Consider the following 27,739-nt stretch of genomic DNA (forward strand, 5'->3'; position numbering starts at 1 on the left):
AATTAAAAACATAAAACAAAATAGACAAAAATGAAACAATAAATCTCTTTAAAAAAAGAATAAACTTAGCTCCATTGGTCAGGACAGTCAAAGCAGTACGCTTATGTAGAACTGAGCCCCTTCATGTTTACCTAACCAGTGTAACATTGATCAACTAGCTCTCTTCAATGACACTACCCTTGAAGCATATGTTACTATAAATGAGGCCATTGAGGAGGAATCTGCAGGGGCAGAAGAGAGGCACACAGATATAAAGGCGAACTGCCCTGGGGAAGGATCCTAAGGCTGCTCAACTGTGGCCACAGGTTCAAGATCTTTCTCCTCAGCCCCAGTGTGCATATGGTTAACTATTGCTACTGGAATCTCACAGTTACTGGTCATCACATCGCTACTCCAATTTTGCTTACTTCCATTCCAACCAGTTTTCTACGCTTGTAACCATGTTCTGGTCCTTGTAATCATGGAGAACTACTTCCTCTCTGGAATCTCAATCTTTAGTTTCCTACTCTGGACACCAGTCACTCTTTCTAGTTTCTCACTCATCTTCTTCTTCCACATATATTCACCTATTTCATTAAAAGCCTCCAGTTACTTGCCCTTACTCTGTATCACCCTTTCCTCTCTGTGCTTTATTATCTCCAGCTTGGACCACCTGATCCTCATCTCAACCCCTCTCTTGTTCCCTTAGCTATCAACCACATTTTTTTTTGACAAAACTATAATCCTCAATCTATTAACTATATATAAACTATTAACTTTTTTTTTATTGTTGTTGTTTCTACTCACAAAGCTTCTTTGGTTGGTCCTACTACCAAACTACAAAACATTTTTGGGAAAATAATCACAAAATCGTGTGTGCATTGGGGCCAGTGTGCAGTCATACAGTCACGATCACCAGCCTCAACTGGGTCTTGCGCCATCATGTCGTATCTCTCTCACCCACTTGACATCCATCCCCACCCTACAGCCTCTTCTACAAGGTCCGGCCCTCAATCCACTGCTTCTTTCTCAGGAGATGAATGTCACAGTCACCTAGGAAACATACGGGGCCGTTGGCTTTCAGTCTCCTGTTTCTTCCACCAGGACGGCTATCTGTGTTCACCCCATTACTTGTTCACTTTCCCTCATTTCAATGAAGAAAATATAAATCCTTTCAAACAACTTTTTAGTTCTCTCCCAAATTCCATCTATTTGTCTCCTTAGGAATCTTGCCCTGTGTCTCCTATCTCTCCAGATTTTTTAAAGTTAACATTAATTGACCAGTTTTATATTCTGCCCATTTAGCTGAAAACCTTGCATACTTTACTTCACACAAATTCTATAACGTACCTGTGGCACAAGCACTACTTCCTTCCTGGATGCATTCTCTGTCTCTGTCTCCGCTCCTGCTCTCAGCTGTGCAAACACTGCTTAATCCCAGTGAAACCTCCCCTCCGTCCTATCTTGTTTTCTAGCTTTCTCCCGAGCCTCCTGCCTCCCTTTACTGCCCAGCTTCTTGAAAGAATAACCTCCCATTCACACTTTCCCTCACCTCCTACTCACTCCTCAAGCCTCTTCTATAAAGACTGCACTTACTGTGAAATGAGAACCTCCTGACTGAAAGCCAATGGATACTTCAGTCTTTATCTCACTTTATATCTGCGACCTATCGCAAGGGTTCATGTCCTTCTGCTTCAGCATTGTTCTCCACTAACTTCCATAAGAACATATTTTCCTCACATTCTCATCACTTTGAAAACTTCCCAACCCATCCTTGAGTGACTGTCCCTTTGCCCCTTAAACGTGTGTTTTCCCTAGGGCTCTGTCCTCATTCTCTTCTCTGAGTGATCTTATTTCTCCTCATGCTTTCCACCATCACATACAAACCAATGGTGTCTACACTTCCATCTCAGATCAAATTTCTAGCCTGAACTTCACGCTCTCCTCCAACAGCCTCAATGGATAGCAGCACTTAGATGTTTCCAAACAGAAATCATAGCATTGACTGGCTTGCACAGCTGTTTGCTTTCCTGCATATTAGACAATTTTGAAAGGTTAGATTTTATATGACGTTTGGTCATTAGACATTATACTTATAGAATTAAGTTGCAGATAATTCTTTAGTGAGTATTTTTAATGAAGCATTTCAAAAATACTATAAATTGTATGAAGTTATGACTTGAGCAAGGTCAACCTGGGAAAGAAATATCTTACTTCATGAGAGACAAGAAGAGGAAAACATGCTTTGTTCTTCTACTGTCATGGTAGGCCTTGAGTGTTACCTGTGTTTTTTGTCAGCTACCCCTCTGCATCGAACTTCTAAGGCTCTCCTAAGCTTTTGCCTATTTGGGATGACTCATCCTCTTCTTGCAATAATATACAGAGATTTGCTCCCTGAAACAGCATTGATATATCTGCAAGTCTCTGCTTCTGTGTGCTTCTGTTTTCCAAACCTTTGCTAATACCCACCCAGATATGAAAATCAAGAGGGCTGATAAAAGGGAATGCTATGAGAGATTTAATCATATTTACCTTCTAATTCTTTTATTATCATCGGGCATGTCAATTTCCGGGTTGAATTGGTAATGAAGGACTTCAGTACCAAAGAGATCATATTCCAAGTAGCAGCCAAGTTGAGCAAACTCCAGCAGTTCCTTCTTATCAAGTATAGTCCTACAGACAATAAGACAGACATATTGTTATGACCGAGAGCCTATTTTCCACATGTACAGATTAAAAGTTTTAAGTACATTATGTACTGAAAAAGGTTTAGGTAAGAGAACTTTTGAATTGGCTCTTTTGATGTGACTTTAAAATAGTAAGTTTACTTTGTTACCAGAAATAAGAGAACTTACCCATCCAAAAGGGACTTTTCTCTTTTAAGGTAGTTGGAAACTATGGACATTATAATTATGTTACCAATACTCAAAAACAACTGCATAGTTTTCCTACCGAATTGTCTTCAGACTATGGTCCATATATGTTTGGAAATCCTTAGTGAGACTGCTGTGAACTGTGGACACTATTAAAGGAAATTTGGCATCAAGCGCCATAAAGCAGGCGAGTAATGATAATCTGGGTAAAACCTGAAGCCAAGGTAAAATAATAGGATCAGTTTCTTGTGAAGATCATGACATGGCTCTAAAATTAATATCAAAGCTTATGTGGATATCATGAAACTTCTTAACAAGGGGCAATGCTCCCATAGATATTTATGTTCCGGAGTGCTTATTTTTAAAATACAATTTATTATGCTATGCTGAGTTTTGTGGATATCTTCTCATTCAGTAGAGATCATAGTAACACTATCACTACTTTGTGTTGCAAGACTATGAAAATGAATGGGAAAGGAGAAAATGTAAAATAAGTGCAGTAAACAGATGAGCAGAGTCTGAAGCAAGAGTACCTGACTCAATGAATTTGGGTTATAGCAAGTAAAATACCATGGGAGAAATTCAAGCACATAGAGGAATAAGAAAGAAATAAAGACAAATTCTACCAAAAGACAATGAATATTAAAAAAAACATGTGAGGGAAAAATATACCCCATTAGACATTGTGTAAAGGTAATTAAGGACACAAAAAACTGATGAGTGGTCAGGATCCAAGACCAGCCTGGAGAAGAATTGAAATGTCAGACAATGAAAGTCTTATTAGGCTTTGATCTACTCTAATACACTATTACTTTGGCAACTCCCAGATGCAAGGATTAAAGCACTATTATATGTCTATAAATCTCCTTCTAAGAGGTCAGAAGTATTTTCAAAGCCTTTCTTCCAAACCATAGGAGGACCAATTAAACCTCGGTGTCACGAGTGCAGGAGGTTTCTGCTGTGCTGAGATGCTCTCAGGGAGTTAGTTCACTATTGACTTTCGCTCTGAGCAATCACATCGGAGTCGGCTCCTCTTTATCCTAGTCACCAATTAGCATAACGTAGAGTTCACAGTGTTGTTTTAGGCAGAGAGGTTAAAATAGCCTTTCTTCACACTATAAAATGTGCATTATTAGTTCTGTGCTATCTCCTATTAATACTACTCCTATTCCATCTTTTTTCCATAGAGACCATCTTTTGCTTCCAAAATTACTAGCCTAAAACAATATGGGTTTTTCCATAGAAAACATATTCTGTTTTCCCCCAAAGAACCACACTTAAAAACAAAACACACAGAACTAAAATAACTTAAGGAGGTAGGGGGAAGTTTAGTATTTTTCCTTTAGAGTCAATGCATTTAGTTTGTTAATTACCAACATGGGCAAGTACTAGGGTGGTTGGGGGAGAGGCAGGCTGGAGTCAAGGAGAACAGAAGTGCCAATACCAGGCTGGATCAGACTCTGATTTCTACTCCTAACATCTTTCTCCTTCTGTTGGCGTAATGCCTTGAGAGTAACTTTTGTAAATTTTAAGTGATAAATTGAGAAATATATTCAATGAAAAGTCTAGAGTAAATAAAAAGCCATAGAGAAATCTTTAGATTTAGATGCAATGGAAAACAAAAAGTAAAGTTGCTTATCATCATCATCATAGCTAAGAATTGTAAGAACTTACTGTGTGTAGCATTGTGCTAACTGCTTTATATTTATTATCTCATTCAATATTCTCCACAATCCTATCAGTCTCAATTTTACAGATGAGAGGACTGGGACTTGAGATATTAGATATTCAAGGTGATATACTGAAGTATAAATCAATTTCAAGGCTATAATCTACCCTCTTAATTATTATACTTACTGTGTGACTTCTCTGGCTAAACATTCTGTACTCAAAAGACATTTTCCAAAGTTGTACTGACTGTGCACACCATGTGTTTTAATTTATTTGAATTTTAATCCCTCCCCAAAGTACCCTCAAACTGCTCTTGAAATGTGGGGAATTTACTATCAAAGGGGGTGATAAACCCCAAAAGTAAGAAAGGATTGCTTATGGAGGTATTTAATTGCTAGTTCAGAGAGTAACAGTACATATAATAGACAGGATTTGACCATTGAAATTACTTCGGACAATTTGAATGACATGGTCAAAGATGAAGAAGGAGCAATATTAATCATGATCATTGCTTACTTTCTTAGTAGGAATAAGCCCCTTACAAATAATAAGGGGCACATATTAAGGGTTAGTCTTTCTCCTGAAGTTAGACTCTTGTGTGTCTAATTGCCTGCGTGTCTTATCCATTTGGATGTCTAATGGACAGCTTAAGTTTAATATGTCTTGAACTAAAACCCTCATCTACCTCCCTAAACTAGCTGTTCTACCACCCTTTCCCCACTCAGTGGATGGCAACTCCATCCATCCAGGTGCTCAGGACAAAAACTTTGTGATTATCCTTGACTGTTTTGTTTCTTTTATACTCTGCATTTAGCTCATTGTGGTAGACTTTTGGCTCAACCTTCAAAGTATGACCGGTATCCAGACAGGTCACCACATTCCTATTACCCTTCTGGTTCAAATCACTGTTATCTCTTGCTGGATCTCTGTGATAGATTCTCAACTGCTCTCATTTCTATCTTTGCTCTACTGTCTACTCAAATACAGCAACCCAAGTCTATCTCCACACCTAGATCAGATCAGGTGGGCTCAGAACCCACCAATGTTTGCCATTTCCCTCAGAGAAAAAGCCCTGGCCTTCCAGTGGCCCATGAAGCCCTGAATGATCTCCTTGGGTGTGCTCTTACAATAGCTTTATTTAAGAGAGGAATGGGGAATGTAGATAATCCAGATTTCCGATGGCAAATACAGTGTGCCCGTAAAGTCATGGTGCACTTTTGACTGGTCACAGGAATGCAACAAAAGATGATAGAAATGTGAAATCTGCACCAAATAAAAGGAAAACCCTCCCAGTTTCTGTAGGATGATGTGGCAGCATGTGCGCATGCGCAGATGATGACGTAACACCGTGTATACAGCGGAGCAGCCCATGGCCATGCCAGTTGAGATGTGGATGGTACAGAGGAAAGTTCAGTGTGTTCTGTGGCTTGCTAAATTAGAATCCGTGACCAAAGTGCAACGTGAATATTGGCGCATTTATAACAAAGCGCCACCACATAGGAATAACATTACTTGGTGGGATAAGCAGTTGAAGGAAACTGGCAGTTTGGTGGAGAAACCCCATTCTGCTAGGCCATCAGTCAGTGATGAGTCTGTAAAGGCTATACGGGATAGCTACCTAAGGAGCCCTAAAAAATCTGTGTGTGAGCCCACATCGAACTGCACTGAATAGGTATGAAACTGGGAGAGTTTTTCTTTTATTTGGTGCAGATTTCACATTTCTATCGTCTTTTGTTGCTTTCCTGTGACCGGTCAAAAGTGCACCATGACTTTACGGACACACTGTATATGTAAATGCTACTTATATCATCAATGTTACCTGAAGAGTATCCCCACAGGTAGAGACACCTTTCTAGAGAAAGACTAACATTTTCAATAAGATTCATCTACACATGTAAGTTTCAAGACTAACCCCTGGGAATTCTTATGCTGTAGAACAGTGTATAGAAAGAAGTGGTATTCTGAGGGGGAATGGTCCCTTGTGAAACACTTAAAACTTTTATAGCCATGCTTAGGGGAGAATAGTTCCTCAGGAGACAAGCAAATAAGGTGATGTTTTGAACATTAGAAAAATGCAGTTAAAAAGGAGGCAGACAAATTTGCTGTCATTAAAAATCCGGGGTCTATAAGTACACATATATATACACAAATCTGTAAATTATTTTTTACTGTCATAATGATATGATACCATTTGGATAACTGAATATTAGTGTGTAGAAATTCAGAAATGAATTCATTTAAATTCTCCTTACTAAAGTGCAAAATCCCATGGGGGGAAAAGTGTGAGCGATCATGCATATTTTTCATTGGAAAGCCCCGAAGAAATAGAATTTGGTATTAGATGTTAATGAGGGGTAAGATAAGATAAGTAGGTGAAACAAGGATAATAAACACTGCTGTCTGTCTGTCTCTTTCTTTCTCTAAAAAAAAGGAAAAATAGCCTGACCAGGCAGTGGCACAGTAGATAGAGTATCGGCTTGGGATAGGGAGGACCCAGGTTCGAAATTCTGAGGTCGCCAGCTTGAGCACGGGCTTACCAGCTTGAGCATGGAGTTGCTGGCTTGAATGAGGGATCATAGACATGACCTCATGGTTGCTAGCTTGAGCCCAATGTCACTGGCTTGAGCAAGGAGTCACTCACTCTGCTGGAGCCCCCCAGTCAGGGCACATATGAGAAATCTATCAATGAACAACTAAGGTGCTGCAACGAAGAATTGATGCTTCTCATCTCTTGCCCTTCCTGTCTGTCCCTATCTGTCCTTCTCTCTTTATCTCTCACAAAAACAAAACAAAACAAACAAACAAAAAGGAATAATAAACACCTAATAATCATCAGGTATTTAAAGCAGCCCTATTTCATTTAATCTTTTAAACAGTATATGAGGAAGGTATGGTTGTCCTCATTTTATAGATGAGGAGGCTAAGTCTCAGAAAAGTTGAGGAGTTGTGAAAAACACCAGATTGCATGTGTGTTTGGAAGCCATGCTCTTAGACCATGCTGCACTCTCTGTGAGGACAGTGTCTGCCCGCCATAGCAGCTCCCTTCCTTCTCACCAGCACTCATCTAAGGAGAAACACACCCCATCACAAAGATATCTTGGAGCATCTGCACCATGAGTGTCCAACAAGGGGACTTAACCACATTGTAATGACACTCAGATGACTTCCAGGGACTGTCAAGGTGCTACTGAAGTTGCATTTATGCAAGTGACTTTTTTTTTCACTTGAAGGAAAGATGACCCCAAATGTCAGAATAGTGTCATGGGAAGATCCACTCTGCTTGACGTCTTTCAGATAAAGATTAAACAGACAGCCTGCCCTTCCCAGGCATCAGTGATCTCGAAGCTCTAGTGAAGAAGTGATCTTCTCATACTAGTGAAGGTATCAACCTCAGCCAGTCTGCTCATTGCATATTCTCTATCCATGAATTACTGTATTCTTTCTTATTCCAATATTCTCCAGCCTTTAAGGTAAGAATTTTTCACCTTTTGACCTAAATAGTCAGTAGGGTGCTTGTGGGATGCAGCAGAGTACTGTATTTTACACTGGACAAAGTCCCTTCTTCAAGGTGCATGAATTTCCTGAGGTTTTCCATGAGGAAGATAAGATTTTTATACAAAGAATTTGTTCTTGTCATTCACATACTATTTTTTCGGTTGCATGTTTTTCACTTTTGTTCTTCAACTAATAAATTCTGTCTATATAAGAAACAGGCATAAATATATAATAAACATATTGCCATTAGTGATCGTGGCTGGTTTGCTCAGTGAACACAGTGTTGGCTGGGCATATGGATATCCTGGGTTCAATTCCTGGTCAGGGCACACAGGAGAAGTGACCATCTGGTTATCTCCCCTTCCCTTTCTCCCTTCTCTCTCTCTCTTCCTCTCCTGCAGCCAGTGGCTTGATTGGTTGGCCCTGGGTATGAGAATAGGTTGGTTGGTCCCAGTCTGTCTGCCTCAGGCACTAAAAATAGCTCAGTTGATTTGAGCATTGGCCCCAGATGTGGGTTGCCATGTGGATCTCATTTGGGGCTCATGCAGGAGTCTGTCTCACTATCTTCCCCCTTCTCGCTAAAAAACAACAACAAAAAACAAAAGCATATTGCTATTAGCTAAGAAAATGGTATCAAAAGTGACCTGGCTATCTTTGTTTTCAAAATAAGGTTATCAGCTCTGGCCGGTTGGCTCAGTGGTAGAGCGTCAGCCTGGTGCGCAGGAGTCCTGGGTTTGAATCCCGGCCAGGGCACACAGGAAAAGTGCCCATCTGCTTCTCCACCCCTCCCCCTCTCCTTCCTCTCTCTCTCTCTCTTCCCCTCCCGCGCAGCCAAGGCTTCATTGGAGCAAAGTTGGCCCGGGCGCTGAGGATGGCTCCATGGCCTCTGCCTCAGGCGCTAGAGTGGCTCTGGTTGCAACAGAGCGATGCCCCAGATGGGCAGAACATTGCCCCCTGGTGGGCGTGCTGGATGGATCACGGTTGGGCACATGCAGGAATCTGTCTGACTGCCTCCCCGTTTCCAACTTCAGAAAAATACAAAAAAAAAAAATAAGGTTATCATTTATGAGTGTTTTAAAGGTACTAAAATGCAGGACAGTTGATTTTCTTTTTCTTACCTCTATATATTCAGATCTTATCCAAGTGCTGAGGTATGTAGTTTGTCAAAATGCACTCTGAGTGGGAGTAAGGAAGCCTGTGTGAAGTGATCTTAGACAAGGGTCTGTGGGCTATCTAGGTAGAAAGAACTAAGGAGCAGAGATGAGGATGTGATCTGTAGATGTGATAAAGATGATAATGCCTAACATTTGTCTTGGGCTTTACAGTTTCAAAGAATTCTCAAATATTTTATTTCACTTAATACATTCAAGGACACCTTCAAGAATTAATTTACCAAACATCTACTGCCATGTACTACCACCTACCTTGTGCTAGCCTCTGTCCTGGAAATACAGATATTAAGAAATTCAAGCTTTTTCTCAAGGAACTTAAAAGTCTAAGGAAGGAGACAGATATTTACACTAATAATTACAATTAAATGTGTCAAGAGCTTTTTATAGTACAAATAAATACCAAGAATTATTATTTAATTATAAAGAATCATTAAAGGAGTGACTTATTTGAATTGAGTCTTGAAGAAGACTATTCAGATAAAAGTTGGTGGAGTTCAGCTTTTGGGAGAAGGATGGACACGATACAGAAGAAAACTGTTGAGAGGCAAAAAAAAAAAAAAAAGAAAAAAAAAGAAAAAAAAGAAAGTTTATTATTCCTGAAGATAAGGATATAATTATCAGAGCTAATATGCATGAGGGAAGAAACATCCATCCATTCACCCATCTGATAAGAATTTGTTGATTATCTACTTACTATGAGATATGAGCTTGGAAAACAAAGCCAGATGCTATACAGCCCCGTCTTTCAAGAAGCCCAGTGTCTATTAGGGAAAAAAGACATGAAAACAAGTAACTGCTTTACAGACCATAATGAGTATAAGAATGGAAGTACTCTGAGGAATGGGTTGCACAAAGAAGGAGATAGCAGACACTGCCTGGCTTGTTCAGAAGCTTTGTAGAGAAGAAAACCTCTGATGAGCTGCACTTTGAAGTAAGACTGCCAAGTAGATAGGGAGAATGATGTATTCAGAGCCGAGGTACTAGCTTGTGTGAGAAGTTTGTAAGAACAATCAGGACTGGGCACTCAAAGTCATGGTCAGTGTGGCATTAGCACAGATTCTATGTATGTACTACAGATAACGGGAGATGAGATAGAGGGATGGATGGGGTCAGATTACTAAGGTGTTTGGATATTGTGCTGGAGATGAAGGGAATGATTAAAGAGTTGTTAAGTCAGAGTGGAGGAAAGTAATAAGATTTGCATTTGGACAGAACAGAAGGGTGGCAGTGTGGAGCCTAGATCATGAAGCAAGGCAAAGGGAGTGATTTGTTTGGAGACCATTAAAATAGTTGAGAGACAAACAAGGGCCTGAATTAAGTTAACACCAAAGGATGGATAGGAGGGGCTATATTCTGAGATCTTAGTGAGGAAGACTGATCTCATCACATGGGCGGGCAGGGGAGGGAGGACTCTAAGCCGACATCTAGGTGCATAATGTCATTACATAGAACAGGGGTCCCCAAACTACGGCCCCCTGAGGCCATTTATCCGACCTCTGCCGCGCTTCCGGAAGGGGCACCTCTTTCATTGGTGGTCAGTGAGAGGAGCATAGTTCCCATTGAAATACTGGTCAGTTTGTTGATTTAAATTTACTTGTTCTTTATTTTAAATATTGTATTTGTTCCCGTTTTGTTTTTTTACTTTAAAATAGGATATGTGCAGTGTGCATAGGGATTTGTTCATAGTTTTTTTATAGTCCGGCCCTCCAACGGTCTGAGGGACAGTGAACTGGCTCCCTGTGTAAAAAGTTTGGAGACCCCTGACATAGAACACAGAACATGGCAAGTAAGAAGAAGAGGAAGTGACCCTTTGTGAAAGCGCTGGAGAAGGAGAATGAAGAATGAAGGGCCTGCTTTGGACAGTTGATTAGACATTGGCGTCCTTAAATGGTACCAAAAATACGAGAGGAGCAAGTTCTGACTCATAGTGAACTGGTGAAATAATTCTGCCACATAGTAACGTTATTGCATAAATGAAGAAACTAAAGCTTGAATCTTTTAAGGGATCAGGAACCCAGGTTCCTGCTCTGATCTAGTGCGCTTTCCATTATACTGTGCTGTAACCTCCTTGGGATTCGTCTGCCACACCCCTCTGTGAATTCCCGGGCTGCAAGGCAGCAGCCGGAAGGAGGCTCTATTCGAGACCAGAGTAGCTCAGGGCTTCACACAGGCAGAAGCACAGAATACATTTAATGCTAAAACTTATAAACTCAACCAAATAATTTTTAAAATTGGCATACAAATGCAACAGCAAGTGGATGCTTATAGACAACTGCTTTCTTAAAAGCAGTGTTGAATTTCAATGACTTATTATTATAAAGAACTATTTACTACCTCTTCCCCTTAAATTCTTCAATTTAAAACCCGGATAGTTGTACTGATACTGTTATGTGGGAACCTTTGTTATTTTATGAGTTTTTCAACAAACACTCAAAAGCATTACTAAACTCACCTAGAACTATTCATGTAATGAACTAAAATGAATTTTAAAGAATTTATAATGCACCTGACCTATGGTGGCTCAGTGGATAAAGCGTCAACCTGGAAAGCTGAGGTCACTGGGTTCAAAACCCTGGGCTTGCCTGGTCAAGGCACATAGGGGTGATGATGCTTCCTGCTCCTCCCCCTCTTCTCTCGCTCTCTTTCTCTCTCCTTTCCCTAAAAATAAATAAATAAAATCTAAAAAAAAGAAAAATATTTATAATGCAGTATCTAAAAAAATTAATAAATAAATTACTATAATCATATATACTACTCATATATATTCTTATACTGCTAATGGCAGTTTTATCTTTATTATAAAATATGAAAGATTCTTAGTTGATAAATTTTAGTTAACTTATTTTAATGTCAACATAGGAACTACTAAATAGAATGATCTATGTTTTTAATGATGGCCTAAACACTGTCCATGGTTAGAAAGTATAATTTGTGACTTCATTTATATACTAGTCCACCCCATTAATGTAGGTATTTTAGAGATTCATTTATCTTTTTTATGGGGTTCCTTTTGTGTCGATATTACTTTTATAAAACAGTCTTTTTAATATTAGAGAACAACTGGGAATGAAAAATATTAGAAAACTAATTCAGATTTCCATGCATTTATTTTCCTTTATCTATATTTGAACAAGCATGTCCCCCCCCCCCCACATTATTCAGCCTTTGAACTGCTTGGGTCCATTCTATACAAAGCTGTTTAATGACATCACAGGAAGGAATGATGTCATCATTTCAATATTATGACTTAAGTGCAGGCTTATGCAAAAGGAACAGATGGCTGCAAGAGAGAGAAACCCTTGCTTGAATTAGACTAAAACTAGAAGTTGGCTCTGAATTATGAAATGTAATTAAAACTTTATTTTAAAATACATTCCATGGTTTATACCCCCTAGGAAGAGCTCTTTACCATATGAACTTTCCATCTGCCACCTAGCACAAAGGAGGCTGCGTTTTTCATGTAGGGCGATACACAGTTCAAGGAATGATGGTATTGAGGCGACTGAAGATAAATCTCATAGACACGGCAATCCTATTTGTTAAAATGTCACATTTCATGGGAATGGTGTCAGAGTCATGAAAAATTGCTTTAGAACAAAGAAATTACTAGGGGAGTGTATGGTGGGCACAGTGTACTGGAGAGAATACAGGACAATGCGGTGCCGGCCCTGACACTGGCTGGTCTGCCCAAGTGTCTGCTGAAGAGTGCAGTTTGGGATATTCGACAAAGAACAATTACAAGCATAACTTAGTTGCATTTTATTGGGCACTTTTATATATATTGCAAAGCTTTGCTACATTTAAATTTGTCAAACATTTGTCTGGATTTTCTTTTTAAATAAGTCCTGCCTTGAAGTGAAGTGCAAGATAAACAATAACGGGGTGGGGGCACAAAGGGTTAAAAATAATTGTTCTTAACCCCTTTTGACAGATGAGCAAAAGACTGGAGGGATTCAGTGACCTGCTCAAGGTCACACAGCAAGTAAGAACTCGAATTAGGCATCATGACCCCCACACGCCCTATTTCTCATTGTCCCATGCAGACACAGTCAGTGCACTAATGAGAGCGTAGGTGCTGCCAATGTCATCACATGGTTTTAGCCTGAAATGTATAAAGGTTTGTGTTTCCATGTCAGTGAGTACTCTGCAAACCATGTAGATTTTTATGTCAAATTTAGCCATAGTTATACCCAAGTACAAATACAAGCACCCGTGATGACATGTTTAAAAGCCCTGGTCAAATGGCCCAAATGGGAACATTGTCCCAGCGTGCCACAGTCATGGGATTGATCCCTGATCAGGGTACATGTGATAAGCAACTAATGAGTGCACAATTACATGGAACAACTAAATGGAACAAGTTGATGCTTCTCTCTCTCCCCAAATCTATGAAAACATTTTTTAAAAATAAAAATAAATTAAGAAATTTTACTTGCTTTGGCCCTGGCTGGTTGCTCAGTGGCAGAGCGTCAACCTGGCATGTTGATGTTCCAGGTTCAATTCCCAGTCAGGACACACAGGAGAAGCAACCATCTGCTTCTCCACTCATCCCCCTACCCTTCTCTCTCTTTCTCTCTCTCTTTTTCCCTACTACCTCCCAGTGTCTGGTTTATGGTAATTAGGCATTCAATAAATATTTGTAGAGAAAGGAAGGAAAGAAGGAAGGAAGGAAGGGAGGGAGGGAGGGAGGGCGGGAGGGAGGAAGGAAAGAAGGAATAGTTTAATCAATTCATCTAATTAAAATCATGAAAAAATGTATTAAAATTGTATCCTTTAAAGACTTGGGTGGATTTGGTATGGATAATCAGGGGTAAGGATAATAAAATGTGTGTTGGCCCATCATCTGTGTCTTCTCTTCTCCTCTGTCAATAACCCTTGGGTTAAATTCTTCAACCTTCAGTACAGAGCAATTTTCAAAAACAGAAGATGCGGTATTTTCCTGAACTTAGTTATCACTGTGTCCTTCCTCAAATGCTAGGTCCTGGATTCCCATCAAAGCCTGCTGGTTTGTTAACTAGATAACCAAGTAGATAACAGATTGAGGCATACTGTCTGGTGCCTTCCCTGGGGTTCAAAATAGAGTTAGTAAATAGTTAGTATCCACATACCCTCCAGTCATATTGTTTTACCCAACTTTCCTTGAAATGAAAGAATAGTGCTGTGATAAAAATACCTACAGCTACTCTGTAGCACATTAAGGATAAAACTTTCTTGGAAATGAGTCACATAAAGACTATAGCCTGTATTAGACCGGAAACAGAGGCAGTGCTGTGGAGAGAGTTTTAACGGGTAGTGAAATTATAATAAATTATTAAAAGGCATAAAGACTTTGTGATTAAAAGCTCACATAGGAATAGAAATGCTGGTGTTATTTTCTAATAAATGTTGACTTTGGGTGGCTGTAACTGTCAAGGTCAGCCCCCTGTGAGGTTCCCTAGGGTTAAATTCACAGTGGTCCACGGGCACTTACTTCCACAGGTCCATATTTCTTAAAAAGAACAGGTGGTCAGGGGGAGGGCCTCAACACAGAGGCAGATTTATCTTGTCAGGCTGTTATCTCCAGGTGAATGACCTTAAGCAGGTCACAGTTGGTCACATGATAGCAGTGTGGTTCAGAGGTGTCCTAAAGTGATGACCACTCATTAACTCCTCCTTCTCAAGTTCCCAAATGCTCCTTTTGGACAAGCATACAACAGTTGTTGTTGTTGCTCTTTGTGTGTGTATGTGTGTGTACATGTATTTTAAGGTAAAATGCCTTATGCATGAATGCAAATGAAGATTGTATATATTTTCAACAACATTTAATCGTGTCAATGTGATGTGGACTTCCTGAAATATTTTATTTCATATTCTCAAATGATAGAAATCCTACCTTTAAGGGAGCAAATGAACAGTTTCCCCGGCAGTCAAGGCTGAGCGCCAGCCCTGCAGGGAAACCCAGTGTTCCAAGGGGGCTGCGCGGCAGAGCCGTGCCTCACCTGGTCCCTCACAATCACAGCAGCTTGTGGGCTCAGAGCCTTCTCCTTTATGCCTGAAAAAACATGGTGGGCGAAACAAAATGATTTTCTGTGTTTTTTGTTTGTTTGTTGGTTGGTTTGTTTGTTTTTTCTAGAGGCTTTGTTTTCAAGATGCTTTTCTTTTTGTGTGTCATCTGTGCATTTTGTTGCAATGAAATACATGCCCTTTTGTGATTTGTCCCCATTATAACAGCTGAAGTCCTTGCCCTTTCAGTAAAGATAAGCTTGTGTGTGCAGCCCAGCAGACCTCAGAGAGGCTGTGAAAGGCTGACCTAGTCAAACCTCAGCCTAGCAACTGTCTCGCTGTGAGCAGTCACATCAAAAAGCAAAAGCTGCCTTTATCTGTCTCCCTGATTATTTTTTTTCTGATACTTTATTCAATTTGTTTTCCCAAATGTGCTACTTTTCTAAAACCATTTTCCCCAGTTGCCTCTCCACTGAAATGATCATACTTCTATATATTTCTTTGCAAGGGAATGGAACCCTGAAAAATCCCTAATAGATACCCAGGGTGGGTGGCCATCCTAGAAATGGCATCAGGATTTTCTAGGATGCTCAGAGTTTGTCTGATATCAGTTCATTTTTTCTATTCCATCCTGAGCCATTCTGGAGGGAGGTTTCGAAATGGCAGCCCGTGAATATGGCAGCAGTCTTACTGTTTAGAAGAAAATATGTATACGTGTGTATATACATGTATATGTTGTTTGATTTTTATGAGCAAGGAAGGAAAATGTTTCAGTTTTCAGCTGAACCTTGTTTTCTATTAGTGCCAAGCATAATTTTCTAACTTACCTATATATCTAACTCTAAACAGATAGGGCTGGAAAGAATCTTCCTTAGGAATCATTGTGAACCAGACTCAGGCAGTGTGGCAGATGGAGCATTCACAGCAAACCTTCCCAGGATAGTATAAGTAAAATACTGAATACAATGAATGAAAGGAAGAGAAAACATAGTTTAAAATGCTTGATTCAGCTGATGGCAAAGTAAACCACTTGTTCAGGCGACAGAAACAAGAGAGCAGACCAAGTGAGGAGTGAAGAGGAACCCAGAGCTGCCATTGCCCTGGGGGTGGGGGTTAAGGGGCCCAGTAACAGAGAGCCAGGACTGGAATAGGGCAGAAGACACACTGGAGGTCCAGCCTCAGCCAGCACATAAAGGGAGTATTCCTCCCCTCCAATAACAACACCCATGTGGATGGACTGGTTAAAAACTGACCCACAGAGGGAGTCTTTGATGACGATGTCTTTCCTAGTCTTGTCTTGTGGTGAAAGGGAGGCAGGTTGCGGAAAATATATCCTCTCGGAATCTATAACCACAAGCCTGTACTCATGGAGTTTGGGAGCCAGAATTCACAACATCTGCAGGGTTCGAGACCCTTCAGGTCAAAAGTTTATTTTTAAAAGTCACGAAAAGATAAGTACTGTATCGTTCTCCTGTATAAGGTGTGTAAAGCAGTCAAATTCATACAGAGAGACAGTAGAATGGCGGTTGCCACAGGCCCAGGGAGGCGGGAATAGGGAGTTGGTGTATAATGCATATAGAGCTTCAGTTCTGTGAGACAAGAAGAGTTGTGGGGATTGGTTGCACAACAATGTAAATGGACTTAACACTTCTGAATTGTATGCTTCAAAATGGTTAAGATGGTCAATTTTATGTTATGTGTATTTTACCACAATTTATACAATTTTTAAAGGATTTAGTTTAAGGTAATACTAGGTTAGTAGTGCCCCTTATTTACCTATAAGAAACAAAAAAAATGAACAAACAAAAATATAATGAAAAAAAGCTCAATCCAAGACTCATAATAATTTCCAAGGAATCGAAGATCATAGATTTTTAAAAAAACATACTAAAAAAATAAAGTCACATCAATAAGAGCCAGAAGAATCAACAAACTAGTGAGAGTAAAAGGGACAATAGAAATTAGATTTATTAATTTTAAGGCAAACATTTTATGCACGATATTTTTAACATTTTGTGTTGAAAACATGTTGAAGGGGAAAAAATGTCAGAATTAATTTGAGAAGTAACAACTAGAGTTTATAGAAATAAAGAAAAAACTATAGTTCTTAGTATTATCAACTGTGGGAAAATGGCTGGGAATTCGATTGTGCTCCTGAGACAAGTCTTTTGTATGGACTTTGGAACACCGGGTCCTGTGGGGGCAGAATACTGCCCTTGCCAGCACTGGAAAGATTGTTTAAAGGAAAAGAGTTGATCCCTATGGCCTTTTCTTTACCCTAAAAGACATTAGTTAAATACCCTTCTATGCACCTGAACCCAGGCTCTGTTAATTTACCTAATGAGCAAAGAGACCAATAAATTCGATAAAGCTGCAGTGATCTGGGCTCTCAGTCCTAGAGGCTGGGAGTCCCCTGTACCCATCTTTCTCTGTATGTTGTGTCTTGTGTATGTTTTTTCTTAAATCCTGCAGTGCCTTCCTTTCGTGCACGCCCACGGCTGAGCTGGTCTTGGCAATCAACCATATTTATAGTCGAAGTAACAGGCTGCTTTCACCGGAGAGAGAAGTAGTAAATAGGAAGGCAGAATTGAAGAAATTACAGTTAAAAGATGAAAATGGATGGAAATATGAAGATGTTAAGAGACATGGAGGACAGGTAATTAGATCTTACATACATCAAGTTGGCATTTATGATGCAAATATAAAGAAAATATGAATGATGCAATATTTGAAGAGACAAGGGCTGAGGTTATACCAAAACAATGAAAGATACATCCTCATATCCAGGAATCCCAAATTTAAAAGTAACTGTAATGTATTATTAGTCACACTGTTACTGTGTTAATTCCTTAATCTATTCAATCTAAAGGCTAATGCAGGGGTCCCCAAACTTTTTACACAGGGGGCCAGTTCACTGTCTCTCAGACCGTTGGAGGGCCGGACTATAAAAAAAACTATGAACAAATTCCTGTGCACACTGCACATATCTTATTTTAAAGTAAAAAAACAAAACGGGAACAAATACAATATTTAAAATAAAGAACAAGTAAATTTAAATCAACAAACTGACCAATATTTCAATGGGAACTATGCTCCTCTCACTGACCACCAATGAAAGAGGTACCCTTCCAGAAGCGAGGCGGGGGCCGGATAAATGGCCTCAGGGGGCCGCATGTGGCTCGCGGGCTGTAGTTTGGGGACCCCTGGACTAATGTGTAGTCTTTGCAACACTGTTAGGCTTATTCATAAGATTAGCTCCAGCCAACATCTGTTTATATAGTCCGCTGTTTTGCTGTCTCCTACATCTATCATCCAGGATTATCTCGTGGTTTGCACTAATTTGTAAATAATCTGCTTACCTATCAAGGTGCGACATAACTGTTTTGGAGATGTCTATACCCACTTCTTGCAATATTCGGATGATCTGAAAGGGTGCACTTGGATTCCTTCCAGGATGAATGATAACAGGACAGCCGAGCTGGGCCTGGGCATGAGCTGCTGCCTGAAGAACCTTTCTTTCACTGTCTGTCAGAGGCCAGGAGCAACCCAGTTCTCCGATGACGCCACACTTGATACTGGTCCCATCAGCTCCATGGAGAATTTCATTAACGAGGACATCAGTGAGCTAAGGAAGGGTCGGAGTGAAAACGTTATAGATTATGGAATTTCTCAATATAGGTCACCCAGTATGTTAATACACTTATGCATGTAGCCATTCATTCTTCAAAAGTGTATTCATCATTCATTAAATTAATATTGGACAAGGAGAAAGGCATTTTCCTGGCCAAATCTCAAATTCAACAAATTATTCTGAATCAGAGATTCAGTGATTACTGTGACTACTTAATAAGAAATTTATGGCTTTAGGAAGTTATAGGGGAAAAACATGACTTAGTGAAAGTACATTCAGGTGAAGGAAAAAAATCTATAACTTAAGGAGCAATGAGATATAAAAAGACTGCCCTTGAGTCTACATCAACTGTATCAAGTCATTTTTAATTGCTCCTTTTTTATGCATTTCTTTATCTTACATAGCATAGAAAATTCATAGCAAACAACACTAATATTAAATTTTTTGGGTCAGATATATAGTTACTGCTAAGAATAATTGGAAGACAATGTAATAGTTGACATTGTGATAGTCCTCAAATAATGTAAATATAAAAAAAGGCTTGATTGGAAAATAATGCAGAAAATGTTTTGAAATACAAAGTATTTTAAAGATGAACTGGTTCTTTGCAAAAAGAATGCAGCTGACATGCTATGTCATTCAATCAAGCAACGGAAGATACAAATGAATATGTACATATATGTATAAACATGTACAAACACATATATGTATGTCTGAAAAGAGCACATACGCATGTCCTAAAGTTTCGCTGCTTATTTGGTCTTTTGTCTGAGAGACTTACTTCCTTTTATCCATGTTTGCTTGAGATCTGAGGACAAAAACCGGGGAGTGCATTTTTTTGCTTCCCCGTTTTGTAAAAGGGGAAGGAAACATAGGCAGGTGTGCCAAGTCTCTCTCTGCCAAATTTCACCTGACAGGGAATTTTTAAAAAACTGATTTTAGAGAGAAAAGAAGGGAGAGAGTGAGAAACATCAGTTTGTTGTTCCATATATTTCTGCATGCACTGGTTGATTCTTGATGTGTCCTGACTGAGGATCCAACCCACAACCTTACTATGGGGATGATGCTCTAAACAACTGAGCTAGCAAGCCAGGGACACCCTGCACTGACTGTTTTTGGCTGGTTATTATAAGATCCAGTGATAAAATTGAGGCTGCATAACTGAAGCTTATCATATAAAGCTGAGGTTTACAAACAGACCGGGAAACCACTACTGAGCAGGAGACTGTATATATGAGCCTAAGTCTAAACACAGTGGACTTTGCAGTGACCAGTGCATAGAGATCTCCTTTCTTACTGCTCTTTCTTTATGAAAGGAAATGGACCTAATTTGGGTTTCAACTGGAAGATGTCTTCGCTATCTAGTAAATTTCTGTAGAATGCTCAGCTATCTGTGAAACAATGACATTTCCAATTATAGATGACATGTGGGGAAAACCCAACATCTGGATTCTGGCTATTCGGAATGTCCATCCAGACATTGTCAGAGAACTTGGGGCTTTTTACCTGCTCCACTGACATGGCTCTGGTCTCTGAGGAGTGAGTTGCATCCACATAAAACCCAGCTCCGGATATGATATGGACCCCAGTCTCTTCTGCGAGCCACTTCAGGGTCTGCACATTCCGGCCAATCCCGGTGGTCGTATTCTCCACCACAGCTCCGCCACCCCTGGCTTTAAAATACAACAACTCTTCTCTGATTGCTTCTGTCTCCTGATTCAACTGAAGATTCTCTTGATGGGAATAAGGGTTTTTCTGAATCCAAAACAGATTTTTCATCATAATAGGTTCCTTAGAGGTAGCTTCATGAGATGGAGGTGGTGGATAGTAAGAGCAGTCAAAGGTCATTGTCAAATGTTCATGAGTCAGGGTGCGGCCCAATCTGCTTGGCTCCAGGAAGCCCAAAACAGTTTGGACTTTGCCACTTAAGGAAGACATTTCTGAGGGCACCGGGAGATGCTCTGAAAAGTTTTCTGGGGGAAAAAAAGAACACCATAATCAGAAAATTTAACACATACATAAATTCTTCCTATAGGGGACGGGAGGCTATGAATGCATAACTGTGTAAGAAAGAATCCGTGAACCTAGAAATATGATCTCACTTATCATCCTGCCAAAGTCAGGGTCTGTTCCTTGTAAATTGTGCAAGTTCACTGCAGCTCCAAGTGACATGTGTGGTGTTAAATGTCCCCTGACCACTTCCACAGGGACTCTTGTGCCTGATTAAATCCCAACCTCATCTACTGGAAATATTTCTTGATATTCAATTCACATTTTTCTTTTGTTTAATTTTATCTTATTAGTTATACCTCTACTTCCTTGGATAATTCAACAATAATCGCCATTAAAGAAAACTTCATAATCAATAACTTATATCAAAACCAGCCATCATGTATCAGAACTGTTTCTTTTGTCATTTTTCAACTAAATTAAATATACTGGGACTACTGATCATTCCATTATTCACTCACTGTCCAACAGAACAAACTTTAGTTGAAGGTCCACCATTGTCAGAAATTGCAGATAGATAGAGAAATAAGACAAAATCTCTGACCTTAATGATTTTACAGATTATTCCCCAAAAGACAACTGGCCAGGAGCACAACTAGGTTCCATAATGAAGTAAACAAAAGCAAAAACAAATAAAGCTCTTCACACTTGATGTTTTATTTTGTCTGTGGCACACAGAAACATACTTCAAAAATAAAACTAAACTCCTTAGTCATAATGAAAGCGACTATGATTTATTGCAACTGAAATCTGCTCTCTCTAAAATGAGTAAATACCTTTCCATTTATCCTCTATTTAACTTGTAACACAAATGAAGTTTTTACCGAGTTTCCGTCGGTGACAGTAAGAATCCCAGTCCCAACACTTTCATTTGAAAGTACCTTTACTAAACAAAAGGATTTTTCTTGAAAAGAAAAAGGTGCTACTGAACGTGGCAGCCAAAAGTAAAACCACTGCAGGGAACAGTGTTCCTTCCACATGGAACGCCCACCAGACACAGTCAACAACAGCGAGAAAAACTGTCTGGGGCTGGGGGCAAAGAAAGGGCCTTTGGAAGCTCTCAAATCATTCATGTAAAAGACATCCTGAAATCCCTCTTCAACATATCCTTCTAAAGGCCTTCTCTGACTTCCTCAGGATCAGTTTTCTTATCTGTAACTCAGAATAACAATGCACATATATGAGGCTTTCATAAGAATTAAATTAGATACCACAGATAGAAAGACCTTTGAAAGTGTCACATAGCACACGTTTGACAAACAGTAGCTTTATTATGCTAGTTCTAGGGATGATTATGTATCTTCTAGGACCTAGGTTATTTCTTTGCAGAGGAAGTGGCTGGTTTGTGAGGGGATCACTTGAGGTACAGGACAAACCTGCAATGGGGACCGTGCAGACACAGGCAAGGTGAAATCAAGTGAGGGGTGGGGAAGAGGGAGTTAAGGGCCAATTTACATCAAGCTACAGCAATGATCTGAAACCGAGGTGTTTGATACATACTGACTAACAATGTGTAAATGATTAATTTAGACCATTTGACAGAGAACTTTCGAACTTGTGGCTAGCACGGCCATTTGTTTTTGGTTGACAGTGGTCTTTAGTAAGCCAAGCTTATAATATCTAAATAATTCTCGTGGTGACCATGAGAGAAGATGGCATCTGTTTAGAGAATCACTGCGCAGTTGCCAGTCAGTATACAGGGCAATATTTTTCATTGATGGTGTCTGGGAACTCACTGTTCAATAATGCCTTATTCCCTGTTACTGAGAGCAAGGACTAGTAGCTAGTTCCTTCAGTGGATGAAACCACGGTATCATTAATAATCAGTTCCATCTTCCATGGGGTTTCCTTGCTTTTTCTTTCCTGCTGGCTGTTGGTCTTACAAATGTGCACCCAGAGAATCACTGGGGGTCAGAAACTTGGACAAATTTAAACGCCATTGCTTTCACTAGATGAGTAACAAACTGCATATTTAATTGACATAAATTTAAAAAGCTATGTTGGTAAGTTTTAAAGTCACAAACTGTAAGTCTTTGTGAAAAAAAAAATCTCTAAGAAATGTCATCTCTTCTGGGAAATTCCTCCATACACTTTCAAGGCAGAACCAGTTGGTGCTCTATGATAGGACAAATGAACCCACACTTAAAGGGTAAGAAAAGATTGCAGAGCAAACCGTCGGCACCACGGCTCTCAGCTGGAATATGTGTTTTCAGCGGGATGAGCAATGTTGGTAGAACTCATGGTTTCTGTGCAGCTCGGGAGCATTCTTCAGACCACAGCCAGCCTGGAAGTGGTGGTCTTCTCGGTGGACAGGCCAGGGGCTGTTAATGGCCTTCCTCCAGAGAGGTGAGAGTTCACAAAAAAAGGACAGTAATGAGGGCTGCAATGCACAACTCTTCAGACAGGAGTGACCCCAGCAAAAAAGCAGGCTTCAGGCATTTTGCAGAAAATCTACGGGAAGCTTCATTCAGCACCAGCACCCAGAGGAGGCAGTGGAAAGGGGCTGGAGCTATACACACGTTGCCACCGCTTTGTTGTACTTCAAATGCAAAATCTGAGCAGACAGAGAGACTGAGGATAGCTGCAATTCCTATTACAGCCTGATCAGACGATACAGCCCTTCTAATTCCAGTGGGTGGAGAATCAAAAAAGAATATAGAACTTTAAGGGAAAAACAGAGAATTAGGAAAGAGTACAGCAGTAACCTAATTGGAAACCAGAGACAATATGTAAGATGTTACTTTCTGAAAATACATGTAGGAATTCATGTAGAAAATACACAACAAATTTACCAAATTATTGGAGATCTGCTGGTGGGTGGGTACTCTGGGGCCACTTTAGTTTCATTGAGCTTTAATCCTGGCCATTACGCTTCAGATTTTTATATCTACTTGGGTTGAATGTCTATTTCAATTACATTTCACATTTAGAAGGTTAGACTTCCCAAGTTGATGTTTGGTGAATTGGTTGTGTTATTAGACTTAAGGGGTCCAGTTTCCTAAGTACATCAAAGCTCAATAAGACATGAACAGGAGGTAGCAACAAAGCAAGGGTTTATTTTTATGAAGTGGCCTGTGGCCAGAGGCAGAGGTGAATTAATGCTCAAAGAGTTGGCTCTACCCCATGGCTTCCTGGGGCTGGGTTATGTAAGGGAAAAGTCATTAATCAAGGTGACTAGAGAGTTAGGGTGAGGCCAGGGTCATGGTTTCTACTGATTGGTCAGTGCTGGGGTAGAGGAAATTGATAAGTGCACCTGTGCTGATATCATTCATAGATTGTTTGGCTCCCCCACTTTTCTGGGCCTGGAGCTGAAACACAACTGAGGGCTAGAAGGTACCTCCAGTTAGACCACAACTGTTTCTGGAGTCAGCGGACCAGAGGCTTTGTTCTTAAGATCATTTGATGTGGATTGGAACTTCATTGTCCTGAGGGCTTAATAACGCAAGGGAAAAGGAGGCAGGTGAGTCAGGGTGCTGAGGCCAGCTTGAAATCAAAAGGAAAGAAAGGTGAAAGTTCACACTAAAGAAATGAAGTTCCTATGCAGTGACAGTTTTCACTTCCTTAACAACTGTGCCAGCTCTAATTCCCACAAGTCCCTCAGTCCATTTCACTTGCTGCTGTTTTTCTTTCCTGATCAAACCCTAACTGATTAAAAGGGGAGGCATTTCAGAGTTCTATGCAGGAGAAGGTATCAACTAAATAACCTGGCTGCTGAGCAGAGAATGGGCGGAAGAGGAATCGTGGGTGTTGCGAGAATGGGAGTCAGGCAGTGGACTGCGCTGAGATGATACCAGTGCAGATGGTGAGAAAGCAGATGCAGTCAGAGGTACAGCAGATGGAAGGTTCCCACTGGATTCGCTGGTGCTATAAAAGTGCCCCCAAATAAGTGGACTCCTACAAGAAAAGGGCCGGCTGGTGCAAATGTGTGGGCACTTCTCTTTCTTTAGGGGTGCCATCATACAGAGTGGCAGTATGCTGGGAACACTGCACTTAAACCTGACTTTTGATTTGTCAAAAAAAATTTTTTAAAACTGCATACTATATATTTTTAATGCTTGTATGAATATGTGACATGCAGGTTCAAACCTGTGACTTGCTTTTCTCAAACGGCATTGGTCGGTGGCTGCACCATGGTGACACGAGGATTTCCTCCTCATGCACACCACCTCATGTCCACTTGCCCAGGTACTTATGGTAAATGGCTGCATTAAGATCTGTAACTTTTCATGTTAACCACTGCCAAAACAAACAAACAAACAAACTATGCTTGAACAAAGAGAAAGCAAACCAATTGCTTGAGTACCCAGACCAGTAACGGGACCCAGAAAGTTCTAACTGAGCTATAAATAAAACAGAACCATGGAGAAGTACAAAGGAGCAGCTCCTAACCTGTACTCAGAGGAAAGTGGTGGGCTGCATTCCCAAGCTTCCATTGTTTTTCTACTTGACTAAGGAAGTAGAAGAGAAAACCTAGCCATATTTCCAATTCCAGATAACAGATATGAAGATGGCGGCAGAGATGTACCTAGGAAGTGACTGTCCTGGAAAAAAGCATTCACAGGACCTCTGTCCTGCACTCCACGATGTGAATAGTCACTGGGGATTATTAATGTCAGAAATCACATCTGGCTGCTCAACAGAAGGTATCGGTCTTGTGGATTAATTGACTTTTTTAGTTAGAAGCATGCCAACTGGCCAGATCTTTAAGTCACACACATTTTGACTTTGGTAAATAGTACTACAGTCATGTGCTGCATAATGATGTTTTAGTCAATGGTGAACCGCATATACCATGGTGGTCCCATGATTATGGTGGAGCTGAATGATTACAGATGCCTAATGACCACATAGAGGTGTATCACACTCACGTGTCTGTGGAGATGCTGGTGCAAACAAAGCTACTGCACTACAATTGTATAAAAGTATAGCACCTACAATTACGTACAGTACATAATAGTTGACAATGATGATAAATGACTATGCTACTGGTTTATATATTTGCTATACTATACTTTTAATCATTAGTTTAGAGTCTACTATGTATTTCTACTTATAGGAAAAAGGTTTGCTGTAACACAGTATGCCATTATACTGGCAGTAGCCTCATACATCTTGTGTTTCCGTGTTTCCTGATGGCATCATTTTCTCTTGTGCTTGATTTAATCTCCTAATATTTTGTACAGTAACACACTGCACAGGCTTGTAGCCCAGGAGCAATAGACTATATACCACATAGGCTGGCTGTGTAGTAGGTTTTACCATCTAGGGTTCTGTAAGTGTACTAAATAATGTTCCCATGACAAAATCACCTAACGACACATTTCTCAGAATGTATCTTTGCCATTAAATGGTAAACAACTATACTAGCTTCTTGAATTTGCTATCTGTTTAGTCAACTAACTGATGAAAATATTTCCTCTTTAATAAAAGCAATGAATTCCTTCACTTGAGGCCTCTGATTGTTAAAAGCAGATTGAGTGTTGCGATTGACATCAGAACTCATTAGGCTTTGGGACATGATCCACCAAAGTGATGAAAGCTATAGGAGGTCCTCATTATCCATGAATAATTGGTACTAGAAATACCTTTTTAAATAAATGTACTTAATACAGTGTGTTAGTTGGTCTTCATGGATGGCTTTTGGTGAGCCCTACCTTCTAATATTCAAATCCTTGGGGAGCCCCCTTCTACGCTAAACCTGAGCTGGCCTGTGACTCACTTTAACCAACAGAATGTGGCAGAAGTGATGCTCTATGTTGGTTTGGGACCCAAATTTTTGAAGTAACATTTGCTTTTGTATTTTGGGGAACTTTGAGATGCAATGTAGGAAGCTTGGCTACTGTTCCACATGGAAAAGAAGAGACCCTGAGACCACATGGAAAGAAAGTCCCCAGTCACCCCAGGATCCTCCCTGAGCTCAGCCTGTGGCTGGCCCTGTGAAGGTATCAGAAAAGTGAGTGAACTATCTTGAACTTCTAACCCAGCAAAATTTGACATGGCTTTAGGCTAAACTACAGCCAACCTGGGAGAGTCTGGCCAACCCATAGAATTAGGGGAGCTAATAAAATAGTTGTTTGAAACTAGTGTTTTGAGGATGGTTTGTTATACAGCAAAAGATAACTAAAATATATGGAGACATTGAATAATCAGTCATATTTAAAGGGCTTAAGATTTCAAATGAGAAAAAATAAGATAAATATGATAAGAATAAGTCATAATTATAAATGTCCTGATTATTAGAACAAAGAATTAATTGAATGTTGGATGTGGGGATGGGGATTATATGATATGACATTCTTTTTTTTTTTTTTTGATATGACATTCTTTATCTGACTTTTACACCTCAGTGATCAAAAGATTATTGAAAAAACATTTCTGAAGTCTTCATTGGGTTTTTTATGTGACAGAGACAGAGAGAGGGATAGATAGGGACAGATAAACAGGAAGGGAGAGAGATGAGAAACATCAATTCTTTGTTGTGGCACCTTAGTTGTTCATTGACTGCTTTCTCATATGTGCCTTGACCAGCGGGCTACAGCAGATCTAGTGACCCCTTGCTCAAGCCAGCGACCCTGGGTCCAAACTGGTGAGCCTTGCTCAAATCAGATGAGCCTGCGCTCAAGCTGGCAACCTTGAGGTTTCGAACCTGGGTCCTCTGTGTCCCAGCCCGACACTCTATCCACTTCTTCATTGCCTGGTCAGACTACTTTACTGATTTTTACCGAGGTTCTCTATAAACCAGTTGTTATGCAACTTACTCTCTTTGGAAGCACATATCCTGATACTTCCCCTGCCAGTGTCTCACCTCCTGGGCTATAAGGGTCTAACTCTGTCACATCCTCATTGGGCTTTCTATGTGGTTTAGCATTTCTCTAATATCACTTTCATCTACTTCATGACAAACTATCTTTTTAAAAAAGTTTTCA

General features: G+C 40.0%; 1 protein-coding gene across 2 annotated transcripts in view; it reads right to left on the bottom strand.

Moving 5' to 3' along the window:
• Window positions 1-27,739, bottom strand: part of PTER (phosphotriesterase related) — a 74,288-nt gene that overhangs the window by 3,229 nt on the left and 43,320 nt on the right. For both annotated transcript variants that reach the window (XM_066280317.1, XM_066280318.1), the window contains 3 exons: window positions 20,310-20,776; window positions 18,532-18,797; window positions 2,512-2,652 (listed from right to left, as the gene is read on the bottom strand). In XM_066280317.1, coding sequence (XP_066136414.1) covers window positions 2,512-2,652; window positions 18,532-18,797; window positions 20,310-20,741 — 839 coding nt within the window. In that variant the 5' untranslated portion in view covers window positions 20,742-20,776. The remainder of the gene's footprint in view (window positions 1-2,511; window positions 2,653-18,531; window positions 18,798-20,309; window positions 20,777-27,739) is intronic.

This window comes from Saccopteryx bilineata, chromosome 5 (assembly GCF_036850765.1).
Source record: "Saccopteryx bilineata isolate mSacBil1 chromosome 5, mSacBil1_pri_phased_curated, whole genome shotgun sequence".
Classification (NCBI taxonomy): Eukaryota; Metazoa; Chordata; class Mammalia; order Chiroptera; family Emballonuridae; genus Saccopteryx; species Saccopteryx bilineata.